This window comes from Pleurotus ostreatus (assembly GCF_014466165.1).
Source record: "Pleurotus ostreatus strain PC9 chromosome Unknown scaffold_3, whole genome shotgun sequence".
Taxonomy (NCBI): domain Eukaryota; kingdom Fungi; phylum Basidiomycota; class Agaricomycetes; order Agaricales; family Pleurotaceae; genus Pleurotus; species Pleurotus ostreatus.
Window position 1 is genome coordinate 309,101 of NW_023503158.1, and position 27,058 is coordinate 336,158.

The 27,058-nt window shown below is 50.6% G+C and overlaps 11 protein-coding genes across 11 annotated transcripts; 3 read left to right on the forward strand and 8 right to left on the reverse strand.

The window, feature by feature from the left end:
* Positions 1-239: 239 nt before the first annotated feature.
* PC9H_004540 (uncharacterized protein) lies at positions 240-1,834 on the reverse strand (the record flags this gene model as incomplete). The annotated part of the gene is made up of 12 exons (XM_036774123.1): positions 240-308; positions 359-488; positions 543-567; positions 619-654; positions 701-722; positions 779-811; positions 869-879; positions 936-976; positions 1,031-1,302; positions 1,358-1,511; positions 1,563-1,569; positions 1,630-1,834. The coding sequence occupies 12 exons, from the start codon at positions 1,832-1,834 to the stop codon at positions 240-242; spliced, it is 1,005 nt and encodes a 334-aa protein (XP_036632625.1).
* Positions 1,835-3,234: 1,400 nt separating this feature from the next.
* PC9H_004541 (uncharacterized protein) lies at positions 3,235-4,784 on the forward strand (the record flags this gene model as incomplete). Its single annotated transcript, XM_036774124.1, has 10 exons — positions 3,235-3,323; positions 3,374-3,393; positions 3,453-3,478; positions 3,529-3,835; positions 3,887-3,943; positions 3,995-4,078; positions 4,139-4,305; positions 4,361-4,584; positions 4,635-4,723; positions 4,777-4,784. The coding sequence occupies 10 exons, from the start codon at positions 3,235-3,237 to the stop codon at positions 4,782-4,784; spliced, it is 1,071 nt and encodes a 356-aa protein (XP_036632626.1).
* A 25-nt stretch (positions 4,785-4,809) lies between these two features.
* PC9H_004542 (uncharacterized protein) lies at positions 4,810-5,225 on the reverse strand (the record flags this gene model as incomplete). Its single annotated transcript, XM_036774125.1, has 3 exons — positions 4,810-4,949; positions 4,999-5,151; positions 5,204-5,225. 3 exons carry the CDS (start codon positions 5,223-5,225, stop codon positions 4,810-4,812), a joined length of 315 nt encoding a protein of 104 aa, XP_036632627.1.
* Positions 5,226-6,866: 1,641 nt separating this feature from the next.
* Positions 6,867-8,416, reverse strand: PC9H_004543 (uncharacterized protein; the record flags this gene model as incomplete). The annotated part of the gene is made up of 12 exons (XM_036774126.1): positions 6,867-6,956; positions 7,010-7,112; positions 7,174-7,198; positions 7,251-7,286; positions 7,342-7,363; positions 7,415-7,442; positions 7,494-7,512; positions 7,582-7,622; positions 7,681-7,937; positions 8,003-8,156; positions 8,210-8,223; positions 8,279-8,416. The coding sequence occupies 12 exons, from the start codon at positions 8,414-8,416 to the stop codon at positions 6,867-6,869; spliced, it is 927 nt and encodes a 308-aa protein (XP_036632628.1).
* An 862-nt stretch (positions 8,417-9,278) lies between these two features.
* Positions 9,279-10,426, reverse strand: PC9H_004544 (uncharacterized protein; the record flags this gene model as incomplete). Its single annotated transcript, XM_036774127.1, has 10 exons — positions 9,279-9,359; positions 9,410-9,512; positions 9,566-9,590; positions 9,637-9,672; positions 9,725-9,746; positions 9,807-9,834; positions 9,886-9,904; positions 9,955-9,995; positions 10,046-10,302; positions 10,355-10,426. The coding sequence occupies 10 exons, from the start codon at positions 10,424-10,426 to the stop codon at positions 9,279-9,281; spliced, it is 684 nt and encodes a 227-aa protein (XP_036632629.1).
* A 2,233-nt stretch (positions 10,427-12,659) lies between these two features.
* Positions 12,660-13,150, reverse strand: PC9H_004545 (uncharacterized protein; the record flags this gene model as incomplete). Its single annotated transcript, XM_036774128.1, has 2 exons — positions 12,660-12,998; positions 13,049-13,150. 2 exons carry the CDS (start codon positions 13,148-13,150, stop codon positions 12,660-12,662), a joined length of 441 nt encoding a protein of 146 aa, XP_036632630.1.
* A 324-nt stretch (positions 13,151-13,474) lies between these two features.
* On the forward strand, positions 13,475-14,708 carry PC9H_004546 (uncharacterized protein; the record flags this gene model as incomplete). The annotated part of the gene is made up of 6 exons (XM_036774129.1): positions 13,475-13,511; positions 13,555-13,848; positions 13,904-14,058; positions 14,116-14,256; positions 14,322-14,476; positions 14,528-14,708. 6 exons carry the CDS (start codon positions 13,475-13,477, stop codon positions 14,706-14,708), a joined length of 963 nt encoding a protein of 320 aa, XP_036632631.1.
* A 276-nt stretch (positions 14,709-14,984) lies between these two features.
* On the reverse strand, positions 14,985-18,540 carry VPS41_1 (Vacuolar protein sorting-associated protein 41; the record flags this gene model as incomplete). Its single annotated transcript, XM_036774130.1, has 13 exons — positions 14,985-15,187; positions 15,243-15,479; positions 15,527-15,602; positions 15,656-15,775; positions 15,844-16,032; positions 16,090-16,327; positions 16,378-16,535; positions 16,590-16,682; positions 16,736-16,839; positions 16,893-17,644; positions 17,687-17,966; positions 18,019-18,160; positions 18,205-18,540. 13 exons carry the CDS (start codon positions 18,538-18,540, stop codon positions 14,985-14,987), a joined length of 2,928 nt encoding a protein of 975 aa, XP_036632632.1.
* Positions 18,541-18,691: 151 nt separating this feature from the next.
* Positions 18,692-20,209, forward strand: CHS5 (Chitin synthase, class 5; the record flags this gene model as incomplete). The annotated part of the gene is made up of 5 exons (XM_036774131.1): positions 18,692-18,737; positions 18,788-18,801; positions 18,848-19,048; positions 19,097-19,626; positions 19,678-20,209. The coding sequence occupies 5 exons, from the start codon at positions 18,692-18,694 to the stop codon at positions 20,207-20,209; spliced, it is 1,323 nt and encodes a 440-aa protein (XP_036632633.1).
* Positions 20,210-20,237: 28 nt separating this feature from the next.
* PC9H_004549 (uncharacterized protein) lies at positions 20,238-21,100 on the reverse strand (the record flags this gene model as incomplete). Its single annotated transcript, XM_036774132.1, has 2 exons — positions 20,238-20,879; positions 20,942-21,100. The coding sequence occupies 2 exons, from the start codon at positions 21,098-21,100 to the stop codon at positions 20,238-20,240; spliced, it is 801 nt and encodes a 266-aa protein (XP_036632634.1).
* A 1,205-nt stretch (positions 21,101-22,305) lies between these two features.
* Positions 22,306-23,154, reverse strand: PC9H_004550 (uncharacterized protein; the record flags this gene model as incomplete). Its single annotated transcript, XM_036774133.1, has 2 exons — positions 22,306-22,932; positions 22,990-23,154. 2 exons carry the CDS (start codon positions 23,152-23,154, stop codon positions 22,306-22,308), a joined length of 792 nt encoding a protein of 263 aa, XP_036632635.1.
* Positions 23,155-27,058: the final 3,904 nt, after the last annotated feature.

Here is a 27,058-nt window from a genome sequence, read left to right on the forward strand (position 1 = left end):
TAGGGATCTAGCTCGCATCGCTGGAGATACCATCAAGACTGTATGTGACGTGCTCAAGAATCGAGTATCAGACTCTTTAAAACAGAATGTCGATGACTTCATAAGGTCTGTGTAGTACCCCATTCCAAACCATACTTCTGAAAGTTAGCATGCATTAGTGTCATCGAGTCTAGCCACAAATTTCGTTCTTTAGAGATAGTCCTGTCCATATCATAATACAGGTACAAATAGGGCGGGACCTATGCTCGGCTGCCATTGAAGGTATTTGCGCGGCCACGACTGACGTGATTGTCTTCGGGGACAGTAGACTAACAGTTGTCAATATTTCGCACCGTTCCAAGATATCTGACCGACCCACCAGGAAGGTTAGTCGAGCACTTGCGCTTTGGCTACTACTCGCTACGGTGTTTGCAAAATGGATAGAATGCAGTGGGTTACTCTTTCGAATAGCAAGACGTGACGACCGAAAACTTGCTCTACCGTTGAGCCTGCCGTATTGTCAGCGAGCCGTCGTACTATCACGAAAGAGTGTACCAACTCACGTTCCGAAAAAAGAATTTGTAAACGCTAAGAAGCATAATTACTAGTGAGTGTTCAATGAAGATGAGGTAGACCTACCTCTTGCTTGGCATACAAATATAGCAATCCAGACAACTATCAAGATTTTAGTCGGTGGTCATTTTTAATGTTGTGATCTTACGATTGTCAGTCATGAATATGAGCTTCATGGGCGTAAATGACATTCAGTATGTTACCCCTTCTCAATGGAAGAACTTACAAAAAGTGCAAGGGACGCGCTGAGCACACTAGACTGCATATTGAGTCAAAGAAGCACGTATTTAAGAGGAGTTAGTGTGTACCTGCTAACCAAGCCCGTTCCTGTCAGGTACGGCTAGGAGTGAGCCCCATAGGGAAACAGGGGGCGGTAAACTCACTAAGTGTATCGACGATCAACTTATCGAGGAGTTTGAGTGTTCTGAGTAGACATGCGCGTTAGCGAGCTTCGTTCACATTCGAAATGGCGGCGCACCTCTCAGAGACGGAGATGTCCGCATGATCTTTCTTTCTGTGATATAGATTAAAAGACAGTGCACCCGCGATAAGGATATCGTTTGCAGCCCCGATGGATGCAGTAGTGATTACCATCCACTTCCTCTGAGCCAGAAATTCGTTCTGGGTTTGTAACGAGCCCACTGTAGCAATGGCTATGACTCCCACCAACCGCAGGAAAGAGAGTAAGATACAGAAGGCCACCAAAGCATTGTTCCCAGTTAACTTCTGCACACGGTGTATGAAGAAACCCTATGATATCGAGAATTTAAGAATCCTGCCTGGGCCCAAAGTCGATGTGACTCACCGAGACTAAGACAGCAAGGAATCCGTCTAAGAAAGCAGCCACGGACAGACTCGGAGGGGCCCGCTGCTCCATGAAGTCAATGCGGCCAAATTGAAAGATAGACAATGTATAGAAGTAGTGAAGAATTGCGACCATATGTCCGAGTTCCATAGCCCTGCAGCTCGGTCTTGAGCAGCGCTCGGAAATTCACTTTACGAGTACCTACCAGACACCTAAAGCCTATCGCACAACGATTATCAGCGGACATTACCTCCTATAGGAAGTGATATTACTAGCCAGTGTTTTTAGTCGTGGTCGATCCTTCGGGAATCTCAGATAGTAAGTATAAGCCTTCAATGATGGCTCTCGTTCAGTATACAGAAGCGTGTAAATGGTGATTTTGGTCACCTGCAACGATGAGATTCCAAACAGGAAAGTAGACAACGTGGTCCCAACTTCCATTATTGCTACAGCCGAGGTTTGGAGGGTGTTATCCATAGCAAGGGCTACCCGGTGGGTGCAGGAGTACGATGAATAGAAACTAGACAAGCTTGAACAGATGATCCACGGTTCGCTTTATACGACACTCCCTTGGTATTGCCGTCTAATCAACGATCGCCAGAGCGTATTGACACAAGTTGCAGTCAGTGTCAAGCATAAATATATGATGGGTTGTTCCGTACATCGTTCATCATCCTCGGTGGTCTGGTGAGCTACCATGTCTCCCACTATGCTTGCAACCGGTGAGGTTTGAGCAAAGAAATAAACTACAACAGACACCTTCTAGTTGCCCACCAGTTAACTGAGGGCAGGTTGGGTTGAGCTGGCTTCGCCATGGACGACATGTAAGCAGCGACGCCCATCTTTAAGGTGATGTGGTGACTTGATACATCAGAAGTGAGGGAGTGATATCTGCTCTTCTAGCAACCTTTCGGATATTAGGACCCGCCAATCGTCTTGTTACGCATTTATGTGAGTGGAAATTTGTGGCAGAAGGTCCAAACAGGCCTGGCTAATTAGCTTGCTCAAGTGATAGTTGCATTGACAGTCCATGAGACTTCGATAGACGGCAGTCAAAGTCAAAGTCAGATATGTTTACGGCGTGCAAACTCACATATCACGTATCTAATATAGCTCGACTGTTGAGGCCTAGCAATCTCCTTAATCAGGACACTCGAGCGAAAAATGTGCGAGAAGAATCGTTCAGAGCAGGGTGAGTGGCATTCGTGCTGTCCTCGCATCACGTATTGCACCGCCATGATTGATCCAGGCAAGTATATAATTAGCTGGAGGCTCGCCACACCGTCGACCACATGGGCGAGTTGCGTCCATCGGAAGCAACAGCTCTAAGAATACAGAAATCGGCTTCTCATAACAGATGTATGGCACGACAGACTCAGAAAATGTTCGCACCACGCACGTTATACCATAGATCATGAGAACCCGAAACGGGTAAATAGTGCCCGATGTATAAATAGTCGTGTCGTCGCCTTCCTGGTCTCACGCCGGCATAATCGCATATGGAGATGGAAACGCTCCGAGCAACGGTATCAGCACACCCTATGCATGCCCACGCGAATACCTGTATTAGCCTGAGTATCCATAGAGAAGAAAGCACTTCCTCGGTAAGAACCACCACTGCCCATATGATCACCCCGCAAGCTGAGGGTATACAGTTAGTCATACGCCAGGCGGTGTATTCTATGCAGCGTGCTCACCATGCAGCGGAGGCATATAAGTAGTCCAGGTGATGAGCATAGAAACTACACTCGCACCACAGCAAAACTATTCCTTTCGATATGTGGTCAAAGGCTTTCCTTTTCTTGACCCTCGCAACTGCGGTGCTTGGGGAGGAAATTAAACGTGCAGTACCCCAAACGATCCAACTAACTTCTCGGATGGCGCCGAAGAGACGATCTTTGAAATCAAGGCAGCTACCACCCACCACTATACCCCTTGCAGATTTCTTCTTGGGTACAGATTTACAGTGGGTCACCTTGTCCTTCGAAGTGAACTTCACCAACAAGTATAACGTAGATGGTTTGGGAACATCTCCGGTATGCAAATTGGAAACGTTACCAATGATTTGAACTCACGCAACTCACGCGAATCGTAGTTGGCACCCCACCGCAACCCGTATCCGTGAGTGTTCCAGTATGCATCCATGGCCGGAGGCTGACCGAGAGGTATAGGTTGTCTTCGACACAGGAAGCGTCACTCTGGAATTCACCAGCACGCTATGCGGAGCAGCGTGCAGCAATCAAATCAAATTCGATCCGACAAAGAGCAGAACCTTTGTCGACGGCGGCAGGACAAGCTCGATCACGTTCTCGACTGGTGTCGGTGTAGACCCAGTCGTCGGAGCGAATTACCGATTAACGCTGAGAAGTGGCCGCGACGTCGTTTCTGTTGGCGGGCTATCTGCAGGCACAGTAGATTTGTCCCTCGTCACAGACCAGACTCCCAAATTCGCCATCGATCCGTTCAGCGGCATCCTAGGTGTGTGGCAGCCCTGATATCCAATAGTTGGGGCGTTGATGACGGCATCAGGGATGGGAGCCACGGCAGTGAACGTCTTTGGCGGTCTCGTCAACCAGGGACTTCCGTGTAAGATTTGGTTCATCGCGCGCAACGGCCGATTATTGATCATCGTTACAGCTTTATTCAGCATGTTCCTTACGCCCAATGCGGTAGGAGAAGCAGAACTCACTTTTGGGGGGATAGACAATACGAAATTCCAAGGTGAGTTTAAGGAAGATTCTGACGTTTGACGTTAGAAATGCGACTTACGAGTGGCATCAGGCCCTCTAACCTTCGCGTCTCTCCCAAGCACCTCTGGACGTCTATGGGAACTCCCCTCTCCACAGATATCAGTCAACGGCAGAACCACCACAACGTTGAGACAGCGCCGAACTGTCATTTTCGACAGCGGCACCAGCAACATCCTTTTCTCCACCGCAACAACGGAGGTCAGTCAGCCTTGTTTAGATCATGGATCGTAACACTCACGTTGCACGCTGACAGGCCATTTACGCCCTCATCTCCCCCGATATCAAACCCAACCCTGCTGAGCCTGGCGCATACGGCATTGCCTGCAATCGCATCAACACGCTACCCGCCGTCATTGATATTGGGTTCACAGCCCAGAATGGTCAACCCTTCAACTTGACCATCCCCAGCACCGAGTTGAACGTCGGTCCATTTGCCAACGATCCGACGTTGTGCCAAACCTTGATCAACGCCTTCGAGTGAGTATGCGAGCGATACGGATTGAATGAAGCTTACCTGATTTTGATAGTGGACTTGATTTGGTCGGTGGATCAGTTTTGAAGCATTACTACAGCGTCTGGGACATTGGAAACAGGCGAATGGGCTTTGCACCGAACGGTACGCTCTTCGTTCCATGTAACTCGATTGCAGGGATTGACGTGAAAACATAGGGCTATAGAAGAATGCAACGAAATGTATTATTATTAGTCTTGATACACAAAGTATTCGGTTCCGTAGAGAGCAGTGCACGCTGCGACACTACCTGTAAGCAGAAGACCAAGCGGGTGCCTCGGTGCCGTCAGTGTTTTGCGAGCATTGAGCATCAGGTATGCGAGACACCACGCTGAGGGCCCTCAGTACGTAGATGGCATGGGTGTGGTTTCAAAACGCACCTGTCGAGATACCACTCCCGTTCCGCGTGTCCCCGGTGGCCAAGACATAACCAGCTCCACCATATATCGCTGCGAAGCCTGCTCGAAACAAGAAATTTGGAATATTGGCCTGTGGTCGGAAGAGGCCTGGTGGTAGCAGTGCACTAACGCCAACTGAGCAACATTCGATGAATTTTCTCGGAACGACACAACGGAAACGACTCACACAGCGAGCTTAAGAGGTACATGGGAGCTCTATCCAGAAGTTAAGGTGGCATTGTATCCGGAGCGGGAATCACTGAACTTGGAATGAGCATAAGGTCGAAAAGTGACGAATATTCCTGCATCCTGCTCTTGAGCAGTAACGAGCCTGCTCGGGCTGACGGGGGGCTGATTCTCGCTCGTCCTTGACATCGGACGCGAAACGTTTGGGCAAGCTTGTTAGAGAAGAAGGACGTTCAGAGTAGAAAGTAAACCTGATGGAAGTCGTAATCGCCGCGACAAGTGATTCCGGGCCGCAACGAACCGGCAGCGCCACGGCAAACCTTCGTCAACTATGCTGCAAATGAATACTGAAAGCTCTGGTTTATTTGTTGCAAAGATAGATGATGGCGAGCGGGCGAAGCCGGTCAGTGTGTTCGTTGTATCCGATTGTATTTGGTGTATCAGCGTGTCGGGAGGGAAACGGCTAACTTCTCCGAGTGGGATATTTGAATTCTGCACCTCGAGCAACCTCAGGAATAATATCCACTCGCAAAGTTGGTGGTCGACGCCCTCAACGCACCGGGTTATCTACGTATTTTAATGGGAGGGGCTGCTTGTGCGGCGCACGGAGTTTCGCGATACTCGCTGGGGTGTGCTGTCCTTAGAGCCACTGACACACTGGCAGAATCTACCTAGAATATGGATGTTGTCATTCTGGACCAGTCGACCGTGAAGCGATCAAACGAAACCTTGTCGTGAAAAATCCCCGCTTTGTTCTCGAGTCACTGCCCTCCGCGTCGCCGTCGACATACTCATGCCGGCTCTGCATGACTAACATCCTCATGCCACGGATTCGAGACATACCAGTTCCCCTGGAGAATGGCAGGGGCTGCCCCTCACGCCTTTCATTCCTTTGCTTATCTTGCGGCTTCAAGACTGGACCGACAACCTCCCGCCAAGACACCAGACTTACGAGACGAGCGGCACACAGATGCCCGCGACATAGCAGAGCTGCTCGAAATAGCAGTGTGCCAGGCGTACAGCTTGGACGAAGACAGAGCCTGGTTGTCGGCCAGCCCCTCATGCTTCTCATCCCCTTGTTGATGCTGAAGCTCCGAGACTGAATGGTTCACCGCAAGGCGGGGGTTAGAAGATCCGTGCAAACTCAACAAAATGACGATTTCCTTGGCATAAGGGACTTCCTCGATGTTGGGGTGCGTCAGGGATATACTTTGGACGCATACAGAGCTTGGTTACCCATCCTTTTGGAAACAGCCCAGGAGCAGATTCCTACATAACATGGTTTAGCGCCCAGGCTATCCTCACTAGCATCATCGGGAGCTAGCACCCTCTGATCGTTGTATGAATATGACTTGTACTTTATTTGCACAAGACTCCTCGACAAGGTGGTTTATATCTTACGCCTAACGATTTGAACTGCATTCGTGCATAAGCTGGGGCTACCTACTAGGTAACTTTGGTGACGGCAGCTGTTCTGCACGTACGTTCACGTACTGCAGTTACTGCATGCATAAAACCATCTCCAGGGGGCATACGTATTTACGTATGCTAGACCAAAACTGCATAAATAAATCGAAGGACATCCCACTAAACGTCCAAGATACACCAGGGGGACGAAGTCTGGGCGAAGTGGCAACAAACCTGTAGGTATTTCCGACGTGATTTCAAGCCTTTGTATCCAGCATCCCAGTTGGTTCTTTAGCTTGACTCACTCCACCAACGGAATCTAACTCGATCGGCTGCAGCCTCCGTGTCTGTTCCACCCCATTTAGTAAAGGCGAGCACTGCACAAATACAACTATCCCACCTTCGATGCATCACTTGGCACGTCTTCAATGTTGCGGGAAATAAAGTCGACAGAGTGTACATTAGATACCGACATTTGGCGAATGGTCATACGAGCGTTGAGACTAAAAGATGTTCAGCTAAGGGCGTTGAGATCTAATGGAGCGTAGAGAGATGAGATCTTACGTAGCGAGCAACGAATTCGAGAAGACTGGGGTTCAGATATGAGCGAAGCAAGGGGATCCGAATTTAGTCTAGCGTACCTCGGGCGATGCAGAGATACAGCGCGAACCAAGCAACTGCGTGGAAACGACCCCTTAGCTCAATCGTCATAGCCCAAGACAGCGGACATACACGTTCCACTGACAACCTCGAACTACGAACTTGGATGTGGGAACAATCGCCAGGAGATAGCAGATGCACTCACGCTCAATCCAGATACGAGCGTAAGCACGCTGTACTGAGGAATCAGCCTATGTCCCCACAAACAAAAATAGCGTACATACCTTGTTAAAAGGCCAGTCTCTGACGAGGGTTCCGCATCGAATTATCAGTTGTGAACTCAGGCCAAACATTTGGGCGTATCCGACATACCGATTGTAGTCAAGATGAGGCGGTCAATCAGCTTTGCTGTTCTAGTAATGGGCTCCGATCCAGGAACCATCACAGAATCGTTGAGAGATATGACCTTACTTTCGAAACGCCAACTTCCGTTTCTTGAAGAGGTCGTAAAACAGGAGCACCGTGATCAAAGTGTCCACAGCTGCTCCACTGACCCAGCTGGAAGTAACTAACCACTTCCAGTCCGCAGCGAAATCTGCGAGGCTTACTCGGGTTAACACCACGCAGATGGTGACTGAAAGAGCAAACCGGAGGATCGAAAGCCCCCAGCAGATCAGGACCCAGAAGAACTTTCCGGAAACGCGCCGCACTCTATCTGCGAAAAACATCTGCGAGATAGACGTACGTTGCAACGTGTTTGGCATCGTGAATAACTTCACTGAATGTCACTTACTTGAACAGATGTAGCCACACAACCCGTTAATATGAATAGTGCCGGCATGCTTGGCGGCGCTTTACCGAGGATCATCTCTGGATGGCCATATTGAACGATAGAAACCACCCAGAAGTAGTCTAGAGTGCAGATGACATGACCTAGTTCCAGTAGCCTGCATTGAGGGTATCAATTCGTGAATACCCCGCTGACAGATACCTTGCATACCACACAAGGTACACCTACACAGTGGCAAAAATAGGTCAGTTGTACAAAACGAAGGGACTTAAAACGCACAAATGCTTTGAGCTGGATGGGGTCATTTGGGAACCGCGAATGATAAGAGTAGACTTGGAGGCTTGACAAGCCGAAGAGGAAAACAGAGACGGAAACGCCGATTTCAATAATTCCGAGCGTCACTGCTACGTTCGACATGCGGGGTGTCCCTTAGAGAAAGTGAATGGTCGAGTGAATGGTGGGTGACGTCCTTATATATGGCACTATCGAAGGAGACACAGTGCCGGTTCATAACAATCTCCCACTCAAAGCTCCAGCTAGTAACGTTTTCACATGAATCACAGCACCTCAACGCCCGAGCACTGGCAAACGAGCTATCAGATCTTAAGCAGTATTTTTACTCATCACTGACATCGTGAGGGCAAGTATTGTCTCACCTTCATTATGGCGGCCGTTCCATACAACCGACGTTGGGAGCGCGAAAGAGATCTCTGGCGGATCTGCAGCCGCATACGCCATCTTTGAGGATCACAAAGAGCGCTGCCAGTATGGGTCGGAGTGCTGTCGTTTTCAGCCATGAGAAAATTCGAATACATTCGTCTATAGTGCAGCGAGTCTGGCTGCACCAAGGGACTGGTTGATATCAATCATGAGAGCGCCGTAATCAGCACCCGGTGCCCATTTATCATCGTGGGTGAGATCCTGAGACCTTGGGGGGAGTTAGTGACAATAGATAGAAACGTAAAAATTATCGTTGCGAATATCCCTACCAGTCCCTCCGAGGATACTTACTACTAACATTTGTGCAGGGTGGTTTCTATGGGGAAATTCTGATGAGTGAGAGACATTCAGAAACTTCGTTGGCAGAGGAATGCCGCCCATACCCAACAGGCGCTGAGACAAAGGGGCTCAAAGGGGCAACCGAAGTTGATTAAAAGAATAATTATACACATAATTTATCACATACAGATCCGAGACTACTGGTATACAGCTCAGGCATCCCAAGATGCTCAATCTTTTCTAACAAGGGCATAAACAGTCGCAAGTCTGTCGACGAATTTCAGAAAATCACGCCAGTTGGTCGTTGAGTTTGACTAGAGGTTCCTATTGCTATCAACTCCATAGGAATCGCCATGTGCGCCTGCCAGGACACGTCAGCTCGGACGACAACATGGGGAGATGATGTCCTACCTTGGTACCGTTGGATGTCAATGCGTGCTCATTTTCCTGATGGGCAAGATCAACGGAATGTAAATTGACTGCCAATCGCCGCGCGGTCAACCGAGCGTTGAGCCTGATAGCAGCTGTCAGCGAGACCGAAGGAATACACAATAGGGAACGACCCACGTAGCCAGCAAGGAGTTAGTGAAAACTAAGGAGCATCAGAAAAGACTTGGCAAACTGGATTTGTAACTTACCTCTTGCAACGCAAAGATAAAGTCCCAGCCAAGCGACTATGAGACTTACATAGGCATCCGTACTTCTGAGAGCGAATTAGATACGTACAAGAGTGATCAATGAACTGAAACTATCATGTTTCAGGATATTAGCCTAGGACGTCGAGAATATATGGACAGGGTTAACTTACGCATAATCCAGCGGTGAGTGTCAACAAACTGAAACTGAAATCAACAAACCGAAGGGGGGCACTAGTGTCGAAAGCAAACCTCGTCATCAAACCAGTCTCTGCGGAAGGCATCAACGTAGAGCCATTAGCACATCCGATGTGCACTCACCAATCGTGGTCAGAATAAGACGATCAATTAGCTTGATGGTCCTGATTAATTCTGCGTCAGGTCCAGTACGAGCGCAGGCAGCTTTACTGACCCCTTAAATGCGACCCTCCTTTTTCTTGCCAGAGTATAGAATAGTAGCACCGTTATCATCGTGTCCACGAACGCACTGGTAACCCAGTTTGCTGTCACTAGCCACTCCCAACGGATTTCGAAGTCATGAAGAGTTGTTGTAGAAACAACGGCGCTCATGACCACGGCGAGGGCAAAGCGGACGAGGGAAATGGACCAGCAAATGACGGGAAAGAACAGTTTCTCGGACACCCGCCTCACTCGCTCCACAAAGTAGACCTGCACGACATCCACGTCAGCCTTGTGGACATGCGTACTTGACTATACATACCTGAACCGCCGTAGCTATGCATCCAGTTAGGAAGAAAAGCGCTGGCACGCTTGCAGGTGGTTTTCCAAGCATCAGATTGGGTTGGTGAGTTTGGATGATAGCGAGAGAAGTGGTCCAGAAGTAATGAAGGGTGCAAATAATGTGGCCGAGGCTCATCAACCTATGTACTCGCAAATCAGGCCGGAGAATATTTTGTCGAACGGCTCCCCGCACCACACAAAATATACCTAGAATGTAACCCCATCGTAAAACAGGGGTCTGGCAGGGGGGATATTAAAGCACTCACAAAAGCCTTTAGTCGTAACGAATCATCGGGGAAGCGTGAACGATAAGTCTGGACTTGAATTGTAGACACCCCGAAGAGGAACAGAGACACAGAGATGCCAATTTCGACGAGACCGAGAGTTCTCCCTACATCAGCCATACTCTTGGGGGAAGGTAATCGACGTCGTGGCTCTCGGTGCTAGAGCTTATAACTGGGTGGGAGTCCTTTACTGGAATCCATGTCTACCAACGTAAAAATAGATTACCACTCATCTAAGCGAGACATAGGACCCAGGCTGTCAAAGTACCCAGGCTGTCAAGTCGGTCAGCGGTGTTGTGTGGGTGCCGCATGTTTCCGCTGTTGCATGAATCCCTCGATAATGATGTCCGTCACTTGAATCGCAGCGAACAAAGCCGCAAAGCCATCCCCACAGCAGCGGGAGGGGCTATGCAGACCATGACGATGTAGCCATATGCCAGAGATCAATCTGCGAAACGACGCATTGCCGTGTATGTTTACGCGGCGGGGTGTCGTGTGAAATGAGAATCGAACCCAAAGTTTGCATGAGGACTAGATTTTCTACCAGCTTCGATCAAGGATGCTCTCGCCGGTGGAACCTGCCCCGCGACGTGGCGCTCCGAGTTAGTTGTCTCTTTCCGGCTGGCGGGACCAAGGTAGCGTAGTCGGATAGTGGGTAGTGAGGAGCATGTCCGGCGGGCGCGTATAGGCTGATCACAGAAGCATGCGGCATTGTATAATTCCTTCGTATTTCCTATCAGATAGGAAGATGTTTAGAATAGCGCATCGTCGCACTCACCATCCAAATCTGTGGACGGAAAGCGTTGCTAGTTGGTTTCGAAGGGTCTTTGATCTCCTTCTCATCAAGAAGCAGGTTTTTGATTGTCTGAGATCAAAGAGGAGTCGCTAAACAGTAGCTAAACAGTAACCTGGCCATGTGATCAACGGAAATCTATGCGATATCGGGAGGTTACGAGCGCGCCAGACTGTAGACGTAGTATTCATCCCTAATGGCGGTCGATTCCGTCGATTCTATATCGTCTATATCGTTGCACAAGTAGGTTGTATTGGTCTCGTGGCGCCGTTGGTCAGTTGTGGGATTTACCTAGCGATTACTGATTCTGTTCGCCAGGTCGCCCTCGTAGTGATATGGTTCCAAAGACGGTACTCCAAATATCAATTCTCGTCGGGTCGCTTAACAGCCTCGTCGCCGAGAAAGCCTGAATGAATCGGCGATCGGCCAGTGAGGCCAGCACGACGTCGGGGGACTGAAAATAGACGTCCAACAAAACATGGCAGTGGGTCAGTGAAGAAAGCAAAATGATGAAGAGAAAGATGAGGATGTTGGCCTCGGGCGACACAAAAATACGACACGGCTACGACACCCAAAGTCTCTGCGACATTGACAAAGGACAGATGGGAGACATGTGACACGACTTCAATGAACACCTCTGTCAGATAAACGCACTTCTGGCAGCAAAGATCCCAGCTGCGCTTCCTATTGCATACCATGATAACAAATTCGAAGGTGCCGCAGTTCTAGGAGCGACCACGATAGAAATCATCCAACGAACATTGAGTCATAATCAGTGTTTCAGATAAAGGTCCTGCTTTGAAACTCATCGAACTGGAGGCCGTGAGGCTAGGCGGGACAGAGGGAAGGTGCGAGATGAGGCTTCTGTTCTAAACATTCGAACGGTTGATAGGGGATCACACCCAACGTTAAGGGCTGGTCGAGAGCCTAGAAACAAACCTTCAGGTTGTACATGGGCGAACTCCAGACACAAAATTCAAGTGTTTCAAGAGATTTCATTTTTGTACTGAAAAAGTAACGCGCTGATAGAAAGTACGCAGTTCTGTCAAAAGAAAGCATGTCAGCACATTCATCTCGACACGTTCGGAATTAGAAAGAATCAGACAAAATATAATGATTCCGGATAGACTTTTATCCCCAAAGGACGAGCCTCGGTAGAGGGAGTCTGTATGTCATCTTACAAAAGATTACCAATCTCGAAACTCACTTTAACGGTTCTTGAAGTAGTCCAGCAGAACATTGAGACCCTCGCTCTCAACTCCGTAGTCCTTGACGACAACGCAGCTGCAGCCAACGACTTTGCGAGGGTTGCCCTCCCGGTCGATCTTGCAGAGACCAGCCCATTGTCCAAGGAGCTTGGCGTCACCGACCTTGATGAGGTTGATCTTGTGCTCGGCACAGAGGGCCTCGATGAGCTTAATGTACTCTGCCTCCGTGCAGGTTTCGACGAGGACGCAAAGATGGGCCTGTCGCTTGTCCAGGGCCTTTGCAGCCTCACGGAGACCACGAGCAAGGCCGTCGTGAACAAGGGCGTTCTTCAGGACTTGCTGGAGGCGATTGTCGGTATCAGACAAACTACCATCTAGGTAATACGCACTTTGAGCGCGTCCTCAACAGACAATTTTCCCTTCGGTGCCTCGGCGGCAACCTCGACCTCGGCGGGGGCGTCGACTTGAATGTCATCTCCAGCGTCAGACATCCTTGAGATATGTTATTGAGCATCCTGAACACGCAGAACAATCCCTTACTTTTAGAATTTAATCAGGAAAATACAACAGAAATATTTGATGTCGTCGTCCGCGTTCGTTGATGTGGGGAAATATAGAGTTCAGGACTGCTACTTTATGCTGACTGAGTTAACGCTCCGCTCGGAAAAGTCCGGTCCTCTTCTTGATCATAGCGCGTCGCCTGAACGCGTCGAACCCTTGGAAGAATTTGACGTCGAAATGGTATGAGACTGCTTTGAGGCACAAAATTGAGAACTCAATCTTCCTGGACCAGAGCTTAGCAGTAACCGAAGTTCATGCCTGCTCAGAGCGTACGCCTGCCGTTCACGTCGCGTGTCTGAGGCCTGGGATTTGACGCTGCCTTGTTTTTCAACAGCGCACACTGAAGCCGTATGGGGTGTGAAGTGGACGGCCACTGAAAGCGTTGTCTCGGTCTCTGCAGATGGCTCAATCCGGCAATGGTCGTCTGATAACGGGACACCACATCCTGCAGATGTCAATAAACCACCACCGCATACACTAGGTTTGATCTCGCTCTCCGTATCGCCAGATGGACAGAGGGTACTGTACAATAGCCTGGAGGGGACGACAGCTATGATGGATCTATCCAATGGCGAAATTGTGGGCAAGTTCGAGAGCTATGTCCGTACAGGTGAAGGGGCGGAACCATGTAAGTTCAGCTTCCATCAAGCACTCGGAAATGACTGATGTACACCAACATACAGCCTGGTCTGTTTCGCTGAATCCAAAGGGGGAGACCTATGCTTCCTCTGGAAGCTCTGGCAACGTCACCATCCATTCCTCGCAGCCCAATAACTTCGGCGAACGTCTCTCAACCCTTACTAGCGGTCGAACGAAGTTTGGCATGTGTTGCTCCCATGTACGTTTGGATGGTATTCTGTGCAATATTTGCGACTAACTGAAAGTACCTATGAAGTCCCCTGATGGCTCTCGAGTTGCGCTATCAAGTGAATCAGGGCAAATATTCATATTTGACCTCGAGACAGGTTCTCTCGGTGCTACTTATACGTCCCATGCCATGGCCGTTAGAACAATGTCGTGGTCCTGGGACAACGGTGTGAGTTCGATGGTCTAATGTTCCGACCGATTCTCTCATGCTTTCTCCCTCACTTTCTCACTTAGTATCTACTAAGCGGGTCGGACGATAAGAGACTGATCTTGCACGACGTTCGAGCGCCGACGAAAGCAGCAGGAGGTGCAGCCGCAACATTCACTGGCCATTCATCTTGGGTCCTCAGTTCGGATATCTCTCCTGACGGTCGATTGGCATTATCTGGGTAAGCACGTCTCCTTAAGCTTCCCCTGTCTTCATATATATTTGAGATCAGGTCGGCCGACAAGACAATCAAAGTATGGGATATAGCTGCCCGTGCTGCCGTGTCTACCATCTCTGAAACGGGTGAAGTATGGTCTCTCTCGTGGAGACCGAAACCTTCCGAGCACGGGAAGGGGGCTGGATTTGTTAGTGGCGGAGAAGATGGAGTAGTGAGATGGAGGAGAGTCTTGTAATGTGTATAATTAGTTTTGCTATCCTTGCTGCTATCATGTGTAATGAAAAGGGTCCAGCAGCCTGATATAAACCTAGCAACGCGAGAAGGGAAACGAAAACAGGTGTAAAAAACATAATAGAACAAGACGAAGGAAGATATAATGAGATCATCCCCTACGCCCTCTTCCCTTCGCTCTTGGAACGACAAACTGGGCATCCCTGCCGCACATGAGCACGAACTGACGAAGCACTAGTGCAGAGTCAATACAGGTGTGCGCCACCGTAAGTGTGATAACTCACAATGCCAATTTGTTGCTTATTATACGGTCTATTGACCCATTCAGGGAAAGGTTACGTATGCCCAATTCGGAGTGCGAAGGTAAGTCGTCTCCGCCTTCGACGCATGAGGCATGGACAGCGTGTCGGCAGAGGAAAAGGAGCAAGAGCTCTTGTGGTGGCCCATGCAGTGATCTTGAACAGATCGGACATGTCGTTTTCCCTATTGCGAGTCGTACCTCAGCCTCGTACAGTGGTCACAGCAAAATGAGACATACCAGCAAGGAAGAACCCTGAATTCTGGTATCTGTGTAGTTTTCCCGCTAAATCCGAGCTGTCGCCATTCAAAACTGTCTGACAGCCCTCCAGTAAGGATATCTGCAGATGGAAGTCGTGCAAGATCTTGATCAAAGCGTCCTTGAGACCAGGAATCTCTAATCCATTCTTGATACGTCGTATAAGACGGATAGGGTCGATTTCCGCGCCGACATTCTCGAGTAGGCCGCGGATGAAAGCTATACCTGGTAAGTCTTGGTTACAGGGCAGGAACATGTAGACGCACTGGGCCGCGTTTCGGAATATTTCAAGAGGTCTTCCCATAGATCATCATCTGCTTGTTCCTTCGCAAAATCAATAGCCTGACGAACAGAGTATTAGACATTGGCGGACTGGACTGTAAACCCGCTTTTACCCTATTGACGTCGCCTAGCCGTTCGATAATGAGCGTCAAAGCTTGTTTGTTATTGCCCATGCGACCCAAGAGGAACACCATCTCCGTGACTAAGTCGCGGTCTTTGCAGATATGATATGCCTTGAAGGTATGCCATATGTTAGCTTTTTGACTGGGGACGTAGGTTAGAAGAGACCACGATCACGCACATTCTCTAGGTTGTAGTAATTACTTGCACGTAGGAAGTCAATCAGCCGAAGAGTCGCATATTCGGCGTACAGTTTGACCTGAATGTCAGCAAAGTCGGCCGTGAGATAAGGGTCCTTCTCGAACAGTGCGTCGAGATACAGGAAAAGATAGTAGGGGCGGCTTTGGAGCTGCTGAACGACTCTACCAATCTATCGAAGCATTAGGTTTCACTGATCCTAGTCAGGAATAAGAAGAGATGCACCCACAGGTATTGAATGGATATGATCTACGAGCAACGTGATCGCCGGGCTCTCTTTGTCGTTGACAATCTCTCCGTTCTTTCTACGCTGTTCAACGAGCTCTTGGTCGAATTCAACTAGCAGCAAAGCTTGGTCCCGGACATCAGTAAAGAGATTATGCTCCCGAATGAGGTCGAAGACATTGGGCCGTCGCAGGCGCAAATAGAAAGGCAGAGCTTTGCCAGGTTGGCGGTTTGCCGTGTATCTATAGTTGACGTTGTTATTACAAGTCGTCGTGAATAACGAGATACTTACAGCTCCGCCAAACACTCCATGAGTAGCGTCGTCTCTTGTGTAGACGATTTGAAGGTGGAAGTACTAGCCGAAGAGTCGAGCTCCGAGTGAATGGCTACGATTACAGCGGTGAGGTTGTAGATGTCCTTTGGCCAATCCCTCACGGTTTGAAGTAAAGCCTACCAAAATATGTCAGCCAACTGACAGTGCCATCCATATGTTTGATAGATTACCTGTCTGTCGTGCTTGATGAAATACGCTAGCATCATCTCGTATACCAAGTGGCTCAATCTGGGGGAGTCTGTAGGCACATACGGGATCACGGCCTGAAGGAACGTCCTGAGCAAATGACACTTTGTCCACCGTCGGTAATGCGTACCTGGAGTTCTTCCTTGTCTGCGAAGAGGAGTATCCAGTTCTCCCAGCGATGCACGTCCTGCCCGCAAACCTTTGGACATAGCTTCGCGGCTTTCGTGAATTCGCCTAGTAATGCTAAGCCCGACATTCCCACTCGGAGACGACTTCGCTTCACTTACCCTCGTGCATCAGATGTTCAATGTACCTCTGCCCTATCGATGATGTAGTAACCGCGTCCTCTACCTTGTCGGTAATCGCCTCACCGCTAGCCTCGATCTGCTCGACAGCCTCCAGTGCTTCTTCGTACCTCTTCCGCTCAACCAACCAAGCAACGTGATCACGCCTATCTCGAGGCTTGACCAAGACTATATCCTTAGGGCTCATCACAACATAGCTCTTGCCTACTCCAACGTCGGCTGTAGGATTTGCAGTGTCCAGGACATCCGCGAGGACGTAGTCATTACAACCCCACCTGTGGTAGTCAGATACAGTTAGCGCATCCGTAGCCAACTCTTCTCCGGTTCGAGAGATGATCTGGAGTTCGGGGCGCTCGGCAGCTTTCTTCGCCTGCTGCGCTCGATCCTCTGTCATTTCATCCGTGAATGACGTGTCCGGCGGGGTGTATGCCAAGATGAGGAAAGATGTTAACGACATGGATCGGTGCACGGTGAGTTTGTCTGTCCCTAATTCTGGCAAGGGGGTCGGCGCCGTGTGTAGGACTTCGTGTGGTACGATGCCGGATATCATGCATTCCAGTTGAAGCGCAGCGGTAATTTCAACGATAAGAGGAGGAAGGCCAGCTTTGGAGGAAGCTTCATTTGTAGGAGGGCGAGCGCGGACGCGAGCGACTTTGATGTAGTCTGCCCAGGCGATTATGAGTGTCGAGTCGTCCTGCCAATGGAGGGTGCACTTGAACAGGTCCGCGCGCGGGCTGTCGGCCGGCCGATCGATGAATGTAATACGCGTCTGTGACGTTGTGTCGTAGATTTTGACACCCAAGTCGTTTGCCCAGGCGATCAGCCTTCCTCTCCATCTAACTTGCCCTATCGGCCCCTCCCCCGAGTGCAGAACAGTTTCCTTGTGCCCTAGCCACCCCTTTTCATGTAAGACGAGGGTGCCGGCTAGTCCTCCGCAGACAAAAGACCTGTAACTACTCTTCGCGAAGTTGGGCTCAAGAGCAATGGTACGCATCGGCCGTTTCATGTCGAACGCATAAGATTCCTTCGAGGACAGTGAATGAATCACTACCTGTCCTAGTATAAGGCGTGAGCGACGCGACTATGCACCGCATAATGTGTCATTTACCGTCGATAGAAGCAGTAGCCACGAACTCAGCCAATGAATCCATGCAAATGTCGACCACAGATGCCATGTGTGGTTTGTACGACTTGATTCGATTACCACTCAAGTCGAGGATATGCACTATGCCATTATGGGTGCCAAGAGCCTACATAATTAGTCGACAAAGATCAAAGCGTGAATCGTACTCACCATAAGCTTGTTCGCGACGGCCAGGGAGGAGGCAGAATCCTTTCTGAATAAGTCGGGCACGGAACCACCTATTCGTTCGTATTTGAGAGCAGGTTCTTCATCGTCGTCTTCGTCGTCTTCGTCGTAGTCGTCTTCTTCTTCTTCCCCATCTGAACCATCGTAGCTCTCTCCCTCGTCCGTGCCGTCGTGGTCACTTCCTGCCTGTGGGATGTTGGTGTGGCCATTGGTGACCGGGTCGTCTTCGCTATCGGTAAATTGGGTCGGGCTCGCAGTCAGAGCTCTTGTTGGATCCTTCTCAGCGACCCCGACACTGTCCTGAGAGGTCGACGAGGCCATGCATATGCAGGTGGGTTGCCTCAGCGATCGCGAGCAGCACTCATTGAACCAAACTGACCGTGCGAAGAACATATTGACCGTGGGATAATGCATACCCCCAGCAATTACTGTGGCTCAGAACTTAACCGGAACCCATTAAACTTACTACAAGATGGAGAAATCAATGGAAAGCTTTACTTTTACAGTCGGGAAGCTAGGTATGTCCATAACGTACGGACTCTCACTCTTTCTGACGGCCTCGTAATAGATGCGGGCATGGCTGTGAGTCGAGCAAGCCAGACTGTGACTATGGCTCACGGTCTCCCAGATTCTATTAGGCGAACGAGCACACCTCATTGAATTTCCATCTGTTCTGTTACCTCCTGGAGCCACGACGGGATCAATTGTGAACATCGCCGTACACCAGAATCACGCTGAAGAGAAGCGACGCGACCGCGAATTCTGGGACTTGCAAGAAGAGATTATGAACGAGTTTGGGAAGGAATCTCCAGAACCACCACAACTACAAGTGAGTGAGCTTTAGAGTCCTCGTGAACCTCGAAATCATGGACATTAGCTCCGAAATGTCACCCAAACGTCGGTCACACTGCAATGGCCTCCGATTAAAGTCGCCAAAGCGAAGATTCGGTCCCTCGACATATACCGAAACGAGCAACGTCTCGCTGCAATCCCTTCACCCTCAACAAACACATCAACAAAGCTCTCTGGATTGGACATAAACACCGACTACTCTTTCCGCCTCGTTCTCCGCACCACCGCAGGCACGCACTCATCCAACATACTACGCGTCCGCACACATACGATGACCGATACTTCTGGTATACGCGTGTGCTTCGGGAACGTCCAGGACTCTGTTCTGCTGGAAAACGCCAAGCTGGCATTGAAGGAGATGAAGGCGGATTGGAGCGACAAGATCCAGATCGACACGACGCACTTTGTCTGCACTACGCCCGCTGCCACGCCGTCGGGTGCCCAGGCCGCAGGAAACGCGACGAATGCGCCCGGCGTCGAATACCAGCGCGCACTCCAGCTCAGCATTCCCGTCGTGCAGCCGCACTGGATAATGGCATGCCATATCGAGAAGAAGTACGCTGTACGGTCCCTATGCGCGCTGAATTGGTGCTAACATGGCAACAGAATGGTTCCTATTGCTTCGTTTTATCTAGGGGCCAATGCCGTGGCTCCAGCGCACTCGGCAGGGTTCACGCGCCCGCAGTCGATGTCGCAGGCGTCGTTGACTCGCACGGCAAGCAGTCCTCCGCCGAACAGACAGAACACGCCGACGAGCCAGCGTGCATCGATGCCGCCGCCTGCCCGCAGCGACAACATTGTCAGCCAGGGATCGTCGTCAGGCTTTGAAGCGACGCCAGAGGAAGCAGAAGTCGAAGACCTGCAATCGTCGTCTCCGGACGCAGGCAAGCGAAAGAGCAGAGCCGGGACGATGAACAAAGACTTCAAGTTCCCATCTCCGGCATCATCGCCAGTTGTGGATGCGCATGATAGATCAGTCAGCACTTCACTATCATCGGCTGCGACGGGTCCTGCAGTGATGACTCCGTCAAGCATTGAAGTACCTCCGCCTCCTCCTGTTGAGAAGGAGAGATCACTTAGTGGATCGGTGGACGAGGGCGATGACGATGTTGGGGAGACGGAGGACATTCCATTGTAGGCATATGTAGTACACAGTGTTTCGGTAGTTATATATTCATCTTCGCGAGTGATTCAAACATCTGGGAGGTTTGAGCAGCACTGAATACCCCGTTTGGAAGCCAGCCCTGTGCTGAAGCGGCAGAAAATCCCAGCCTCTGCCAATGACCTGCCTTCATCGGATGGTAGTTATTATACGTAGGAATCTGCTGCTCGGCTGTTTCCAAAAGACTGACAGGTAGCCACGCTCTGCAGGCATCCAGGGTGTATCCCCGACGCACCCCAATATCGAGGAGGTCCCCTATGGTAAGGAAATCATCATTTCCTTGCTGGAAAGATCGTCTGGATCCAACCCCCAGCTTCCGGTGTTCCGTCCAGTCTTGAAGTCTCAACATCAACAAGGGTATGAGCGGCATGAGGGGGAGACCCCTGATCTCCGCGGCGCATCCCTGAGGAACGTCGGGGATGTTCATTACGCCTGGCGCGAGGATGTTGACCCTGCACGGACGGATGATCGGTGGCAGGTGGCGGCTCCGGGGGACCGCCGTGGGGGGTATGTCGTACCACAAGACCTTGTACGCTGCGTGTGGGTTTTCGGGCGACGCGAGGAAGAAGCTGCTGTCTCTAGCAGCCATCCTCTGTTTGATCTCCTCCCGACCAACGTCGGTGGACAAAACCACGATGTCTACATTCTATGAGGACAGATCGGGCATCAGCTCGGAGTACGCCCCGCAGAGTATACGACAACCCCTACCCGGGCGACTCGCGAACTTCCGAATGCACTGCAAGCCGCTCCTCCCACCAGAATGCAGCGGATATCCAATCCGCGCAGTGCATTCACCGCCAATGTTGCAACGTGTGTGATTTCCGATCCAGTCAGAGTCACCGGTCGGACAGGACGACTTCTGTCCATCGCTGGAGGTCGCGTTGCTTGAGCTGATGTTCGATAAAGGGGATTCGTTCCTGGGGCTCTCGAGGGCCAAGGGCTAGGTAATATTGGGACGAAGCGCAGCAGAGTTTAAATTTCTAAAAAAACATGCTTCGAACTTCGTATATGATGCGGCGATTGTATGGATGCTTCACATTGGAGGATACAAATAACCTCTGTGAACCAAAGTTTAATTTCTGGCAAAACGGCATGATGAGAAGAAGTAGGTTTGTGGAAGGGTAGGCCTTGCTTTGGGTGACTATATAAACGTAAGTTAGTCGCCTCCGCACAACCTCCACACTACGATCAGACGATTGTTCGGGTGAGTGATTGTGCATACATAGTATTTTGCATATACGTGAAGTAGTTGCCGTCCCCTACAAAGCAAATCAACGCTTTGGCCGATCAGGTCGTCCAACTAAACCCAATCTTCTCCCATTTGTAGGAGGTGAAGGGGTGGATGATGAGATATTCAAGAATTCGGCGTTCGGCGCCTTCTATAAGGCTGGCCGACAACCAGGCTCTGTCTTCGTCCAAGCTGTATGCCTGGCGCACTGCTATTTCGAGCAGCTCTGTTATGTCGCGGGCATCTGTGTGCCGTTCATCTCGTAAGTCTGACGTCTTGGCGTGGAGGTGGTCGGTCCAGTCTTGAAGCCGCAAGATAAGCAAAGGAATGAAATGCATGAGGGGTAGCCCCTGCCATTCTCCAGGGGAACCATACATTATACGGTCGGTCGGAACGTCTGGTATGTTTCTAATCCACGGCACCAGGATGTTAATTATGCAAGGTCGGCATAAGTATGTCGACGGCGATGTGGAGGGCATTTCATACGACAAGACTGTGTGGGATGCATGAGGATCTCGCGGTGACTCGAGAACAAAGCGGGGATCTTTCACGACAAGGTTTCGTTTGATCGCTTCACGTTCGACTGGTGCATCCAGAACGACAACATCTATGTCCTAGGTAGAGCCTGTGCCAGCGGCTCTGAGGACAGCAGAGCTCAGTGACTTATAGCCCACCGTCGTAACTCGCGAAACTCTGTATGCGGCACATGTTGGAGGTAAAGCAACCACTTAGAGTATTGATCGATGGTTAGTCAGAGGTATCAATTAGAGTATTGTAAGAGCCGGGAATGACATGGGGAGCATAAGCGTCCTTCGACTGATTAACGGGGCTGGTACAGCAAACCTCATGTAGACAAGGAATTGAAGGAACGCAATAAGTTGGCATGCGTGAGGGATGAAGAAGATCGAGATATCCACGTGAACCCAATCTTCTTCCATTCATCGGCGGTCAGCGGATAGTAAACGAGATATTCAGGAATTCGACGTTCAGCCGCCTGAATGAAGCTGGCAGGTATCCAGGCTCTTTCTGCAGCCAAGGTGTATTTGTGGCGCATTCCAATATCGAGTAGCTCCCCGATATCGCGAACATCTGTGTGTTGTTTCTCTCGCAGGTATTGTTTGTCGGCTTGGCGGTGATCCATCCATGCCTGGAGCTTCAGCATCAACAGGGGAATGAATGGCATGAGGGGGAGTCCTTTCCATTCCCCAGAGATAGTGACCACCGAATACCCGCGTGGGACGTCAGGAATACTCATTATCCCTGGTACGAGAACGTCGACCTTGCACGATCGGGACGCCGCATACAGGGATGAGGGGGATGAGGGGGACGGAGGTATCTCATACCACAAGACTTTATAGGATGCGTATGGGTTCTTGGAGGCCACGAGAATGAACTTGGGGTCTTTGGCAACAAGCCTTCGTTTGATCTCTTCTTGACCAACATCTGTGGTCAAAACCACAACGTCTACATCCTAGGTAGATCATGCATCCGTGAGGAGTTCGCATACACAATGTACGACAAGCCCTACCGTAGCGACCCGCGAGATTCCAAATGCGCCACAGGCTGCTCCTCCCACCAGAACACATTGAAACCCCAGGGCCCGCAGCGTGAACACCACAGCCTCCGCAACTTGTACGATTTCTGAATTGCTGAGAGTGACCGGGATAGGTCGAGCAAAACGACTCGTGTACATCGTGAGGGATTATGTTGGAAGCAAGTTGGGCAAGAATGGTTCGCCTCAAGAAAGGAAACTACAGCAATCTAAGCGACAATGCGCAGTTGAGTTTAAGGTGAGAAGCCACGGTTCGCATGTGGTGCAGGTGGCCACGCAACAGAACAGAATAGCTTCTATCGCTGGACATTGAAGGATAACAAATAACCTCCGTGAACTAGAGCTTCCTTACGGCAAGGATAAAAAAGGTTAGATACAAGCTTTCATTTTAGCTGCGAAAGAATCAGATTAGTTCAAGGTTATCGTGATTGAGCGATACTCACTGCTGCTTAGGATCCACACTGCATCACCTGTAGATGGGGAGTTAATATATCATATACTCTAATCAGAACACGACCGTGATACATGAAACCCACTGATTAGAGGGTTAGTGCGACAGCGGGTATGTGAGGACAGAGGAACTTTATCCACGGTCCATCTGCGAGTGCACATGAACCCCTGTCCCCTATCACTTCCTTTGACCTTCGCGCCTTTGTCTCGCACGCATGTATATATATGCACCACTGTCCCATGTACGGTCCTCATCTTCTTACATTCACGCTCGATAGGTAAACTTATATTTAGCTTACCGCTTCTTCATCTTCTTACATTCACGCTTGATAGCACATCAAGCGGCTTCTTCTTCTTTCCCCCACCCATATTGCTTACCCTCTTCACATATACATCTACTACATAGACTACCTACAACTACGTACTCCCTACTTCGCCTAGGCTGGCTTGAGTTCGGCCCCCTTACAGGGGTTTCTCCTTTCCAGGAGTTTGGCTGTGTTCCACGACCGGGTCCCATTTGTTCCCAGTCTGTAAACCAGCCGCCGAACAAGAGAGCTCGTGGCAACAACGAATACATCTTTGTTATCCCAAACGAGCTGGATGGTGATACATCAGATCATGTGTTGATCATGTGGGTTGACTTCTGTTCCCACCCCTCTGTCCCCTCTGGTCCTCATTGCTGGGGACGTTGGGGACGATGCCGCCCTGTTGCTTAGATGGGGACAGTTGCACTACTGTCTTTGTTTGGATACTATCGGGTAGTTAATTGTTTGTTGAATCATAAACGTGGCTTTGAAGCTGTTCATATACGGTTCATATATGGTTGATTAATACTGTCTACAAGAAAAAACATTAAATGGTACGACTACAACACGCGGCCTCCACCAACGGCTCACCAACAGCCACTGTGCCTCGTCCCATGCCCAGGTAGCCGTCAATATTCACCCAGGTTGTTGCGCAGGTAGACGCTAACTGTTCCTGGGTCCAGCTTTGTTGCCAGGCATACTGTAAGGGGACACTCCTATTTTCTCTCCTTTCCTTCATCCCATGGACTCTTACCTACATTCCCTTCATTCCCCTTCGTTTCTTTTCACTCCCTTTCCTTTCCACTTCATTTCCACCTACTCCTTTTGCATCCGAGCCGTGTCCGGTGACTCCGGAGTCTTCCCGCACTTCGGGCACTTCGGACTTGCTCGGACTCGTTTCGGACACTTCAGACTTGCTCGGACTCGTCTATACTCTTCGGGGCTCGTCCGGGTTACCTCTATCCTCTTTCCCCACTTCATTACTCTTCGCCCTTACTTCCCCAAGTCGCTGGCACGACTCCTGTGCATTTACCCTCCACTTCATTATCACATGTTTCCTTGTACCTTGTGATATTTGTTCGGACTTGTGGCTGGTGTACTGTACAGTTATCCTGCATTCCTCTCACGCTACTACAGTATATACTTCGCTTCCTAGCATGGAGAATCCTTATCCTGTTCTCTTTGGATTCTCCCTCTGCTAGGTGAGCAGCCCTCTCATGTATTGTAGTTAGCCTTATTCATTATCTTTGGATTCTCCCTCTGCTAGGCCTGTGCTGTCGGCCATCTTGAGGTTGCCCTTACAGCAGAACAGGATCTCCCATCCTGGCACCAGAGCCCTACGGAAAACGTCCTGCGCCACTCCGGACTTGTTCTCGACGTCTCTCCGGTTTTGCAGACATTCCAGACGCTCTCCTGCTACTCCCACCCACCTCTGAGGACCCAAGGAACTCCATCCCTCGCTCCCCTGACGACTCCGAAATGCCGGGCGCCTCCAGCCAGATCCCGCCATCCGAGCCAGCCGCTTCAGGACCGGACTCCGAGACTTTGCAGACCTTGTGGGCTCAGACGTACGAACACCAAACCCAAATCAGCTCCATCCAGGATACACTCGCCCGAATTGAAGGACTCCTCTTAACACTGTAAGGGGACACTCCTATTTTCTCCTATTCCCCCTGTCCCGCCCCCTTCCTCCTCGTTCCTTTCCCCTTTCCTTCATCCCCTTTCCTTTCCTTTTGTCCCCTTACCTTTCCGCTTCCCTTCCGTTCACTCCCTTCGCATCCGAGCCCCGTCCGGTGACTCTGAAGTCTTCCCGCACTTCGGACTCACCTCGGACTCGCTTGGACGCTTCGGACTCGCTCGGACTCGTAGATACACTTCGGGGCTCGTCTGGGCTACCTCTATCCTCCTTTCCCACTTCATTACTCCTTGTCCCCACTTCCCCAGGTCGCTGGCACGACTCCTGTACATTCCCCTTCCACTTCATTATCACATGCCCCCTCGTACCTTGTGATATTCGTTCGTACCTGTGGCTGGTGTACTGTACAGTTACCCTTCATTCCTCCCACGCTACTACAGTATATACTTCGCTTCCTAGCATGGAGAATCCCCATCCTGTTCTCTTTGGATTCTCCCTCTGCTAGGTGAGCAGCCCTCTCATGTATTGTAGTTAGTCTTATTCATTATCTTTGGATTCTCCCTCTGCTAGGCTTGCACTGTGCGGCTATCTTGAGGTTGCCCTTACAAACACCCCGTCCGACTACTCTGAAAATGACTCCGGACTCCGAGCTGAGGGGCACCGAAGCCTCCCAGCACGCCCCGAGTCGATCCGAAAACACCCCGCGTTCCCGCTTGAAGGCCACCTCTCCCCGATCTTCGACGGAAACCGCAAGGATGGTCGCATGTTCTACAATGCGTGCTCTATCTACTTCCAGCTCTGTCCAAACCACTTTTCGACCGAGCAGGCCAAAATCCTCTGGTGTCTCTCCTTTTTCCAGAAGGATCGAGCTAAGGAGTACGCGGACATGGTGCTCCGGAGTCCAAAGGATCCGTACTTCGCATCCTGGGCCGCCTTCGCAACCGAGTTCCGGACTCGCTTCCTTCCGGATCGGGAACGCGAAGCTGCCATGCTAAACCTGGAGTCCACCCGGTACCACCAAGGCCGTCGGACTTTCCAGGAGTACCTCGACGAGTTCCGGGACCTTGTAGACCAGTCCGGATACTCCGAGGGCTCCAACATCACGATGAAGTTCCGTCGTGGATTGGACTCCATCATCCAGAGCCGCGTCGCCGAGTCTGCAGACTGTCCGGTTCGAGGAATTGTACAAGGCAGCACAGCGGGTTGCTGACAACCGTGCTGCTAACCAATCCTTCCACTTTGGCGTGCACTCCGGAAACTCCGGACACTCCGGATCCCTCGTCCGACCAGCAGCCAGCTCCGGAGTCGCTCGGACTCCTGCGGGTGTGCTTCCCGCGCCTCGGACTCAGCTCCCGCCTCTGCAACCCCGTTTCCAACCTCCGCCTCCTCCAAAGGCTCTCTCACCCGGTGTCCCAATGGATGTCGACCACACCCGCTCCCGACCTGCCACCTCACAGCTCTGCTACCGATGCGGCAAGCCCAGTCACATGTCCCGCGAGTGCCCACTCCGGTACGATGTCCGGTTCATGACTACCGAGGAGCGGATGTCCGCCATTGAAGATCTTTTGACCGCGGCCGATGTTGTAGAGAGTACGGGAACTTCGGAAGGAGTAGATGATGAGGGAACGGCCCCGGTTGAGGAATCGGACATGGC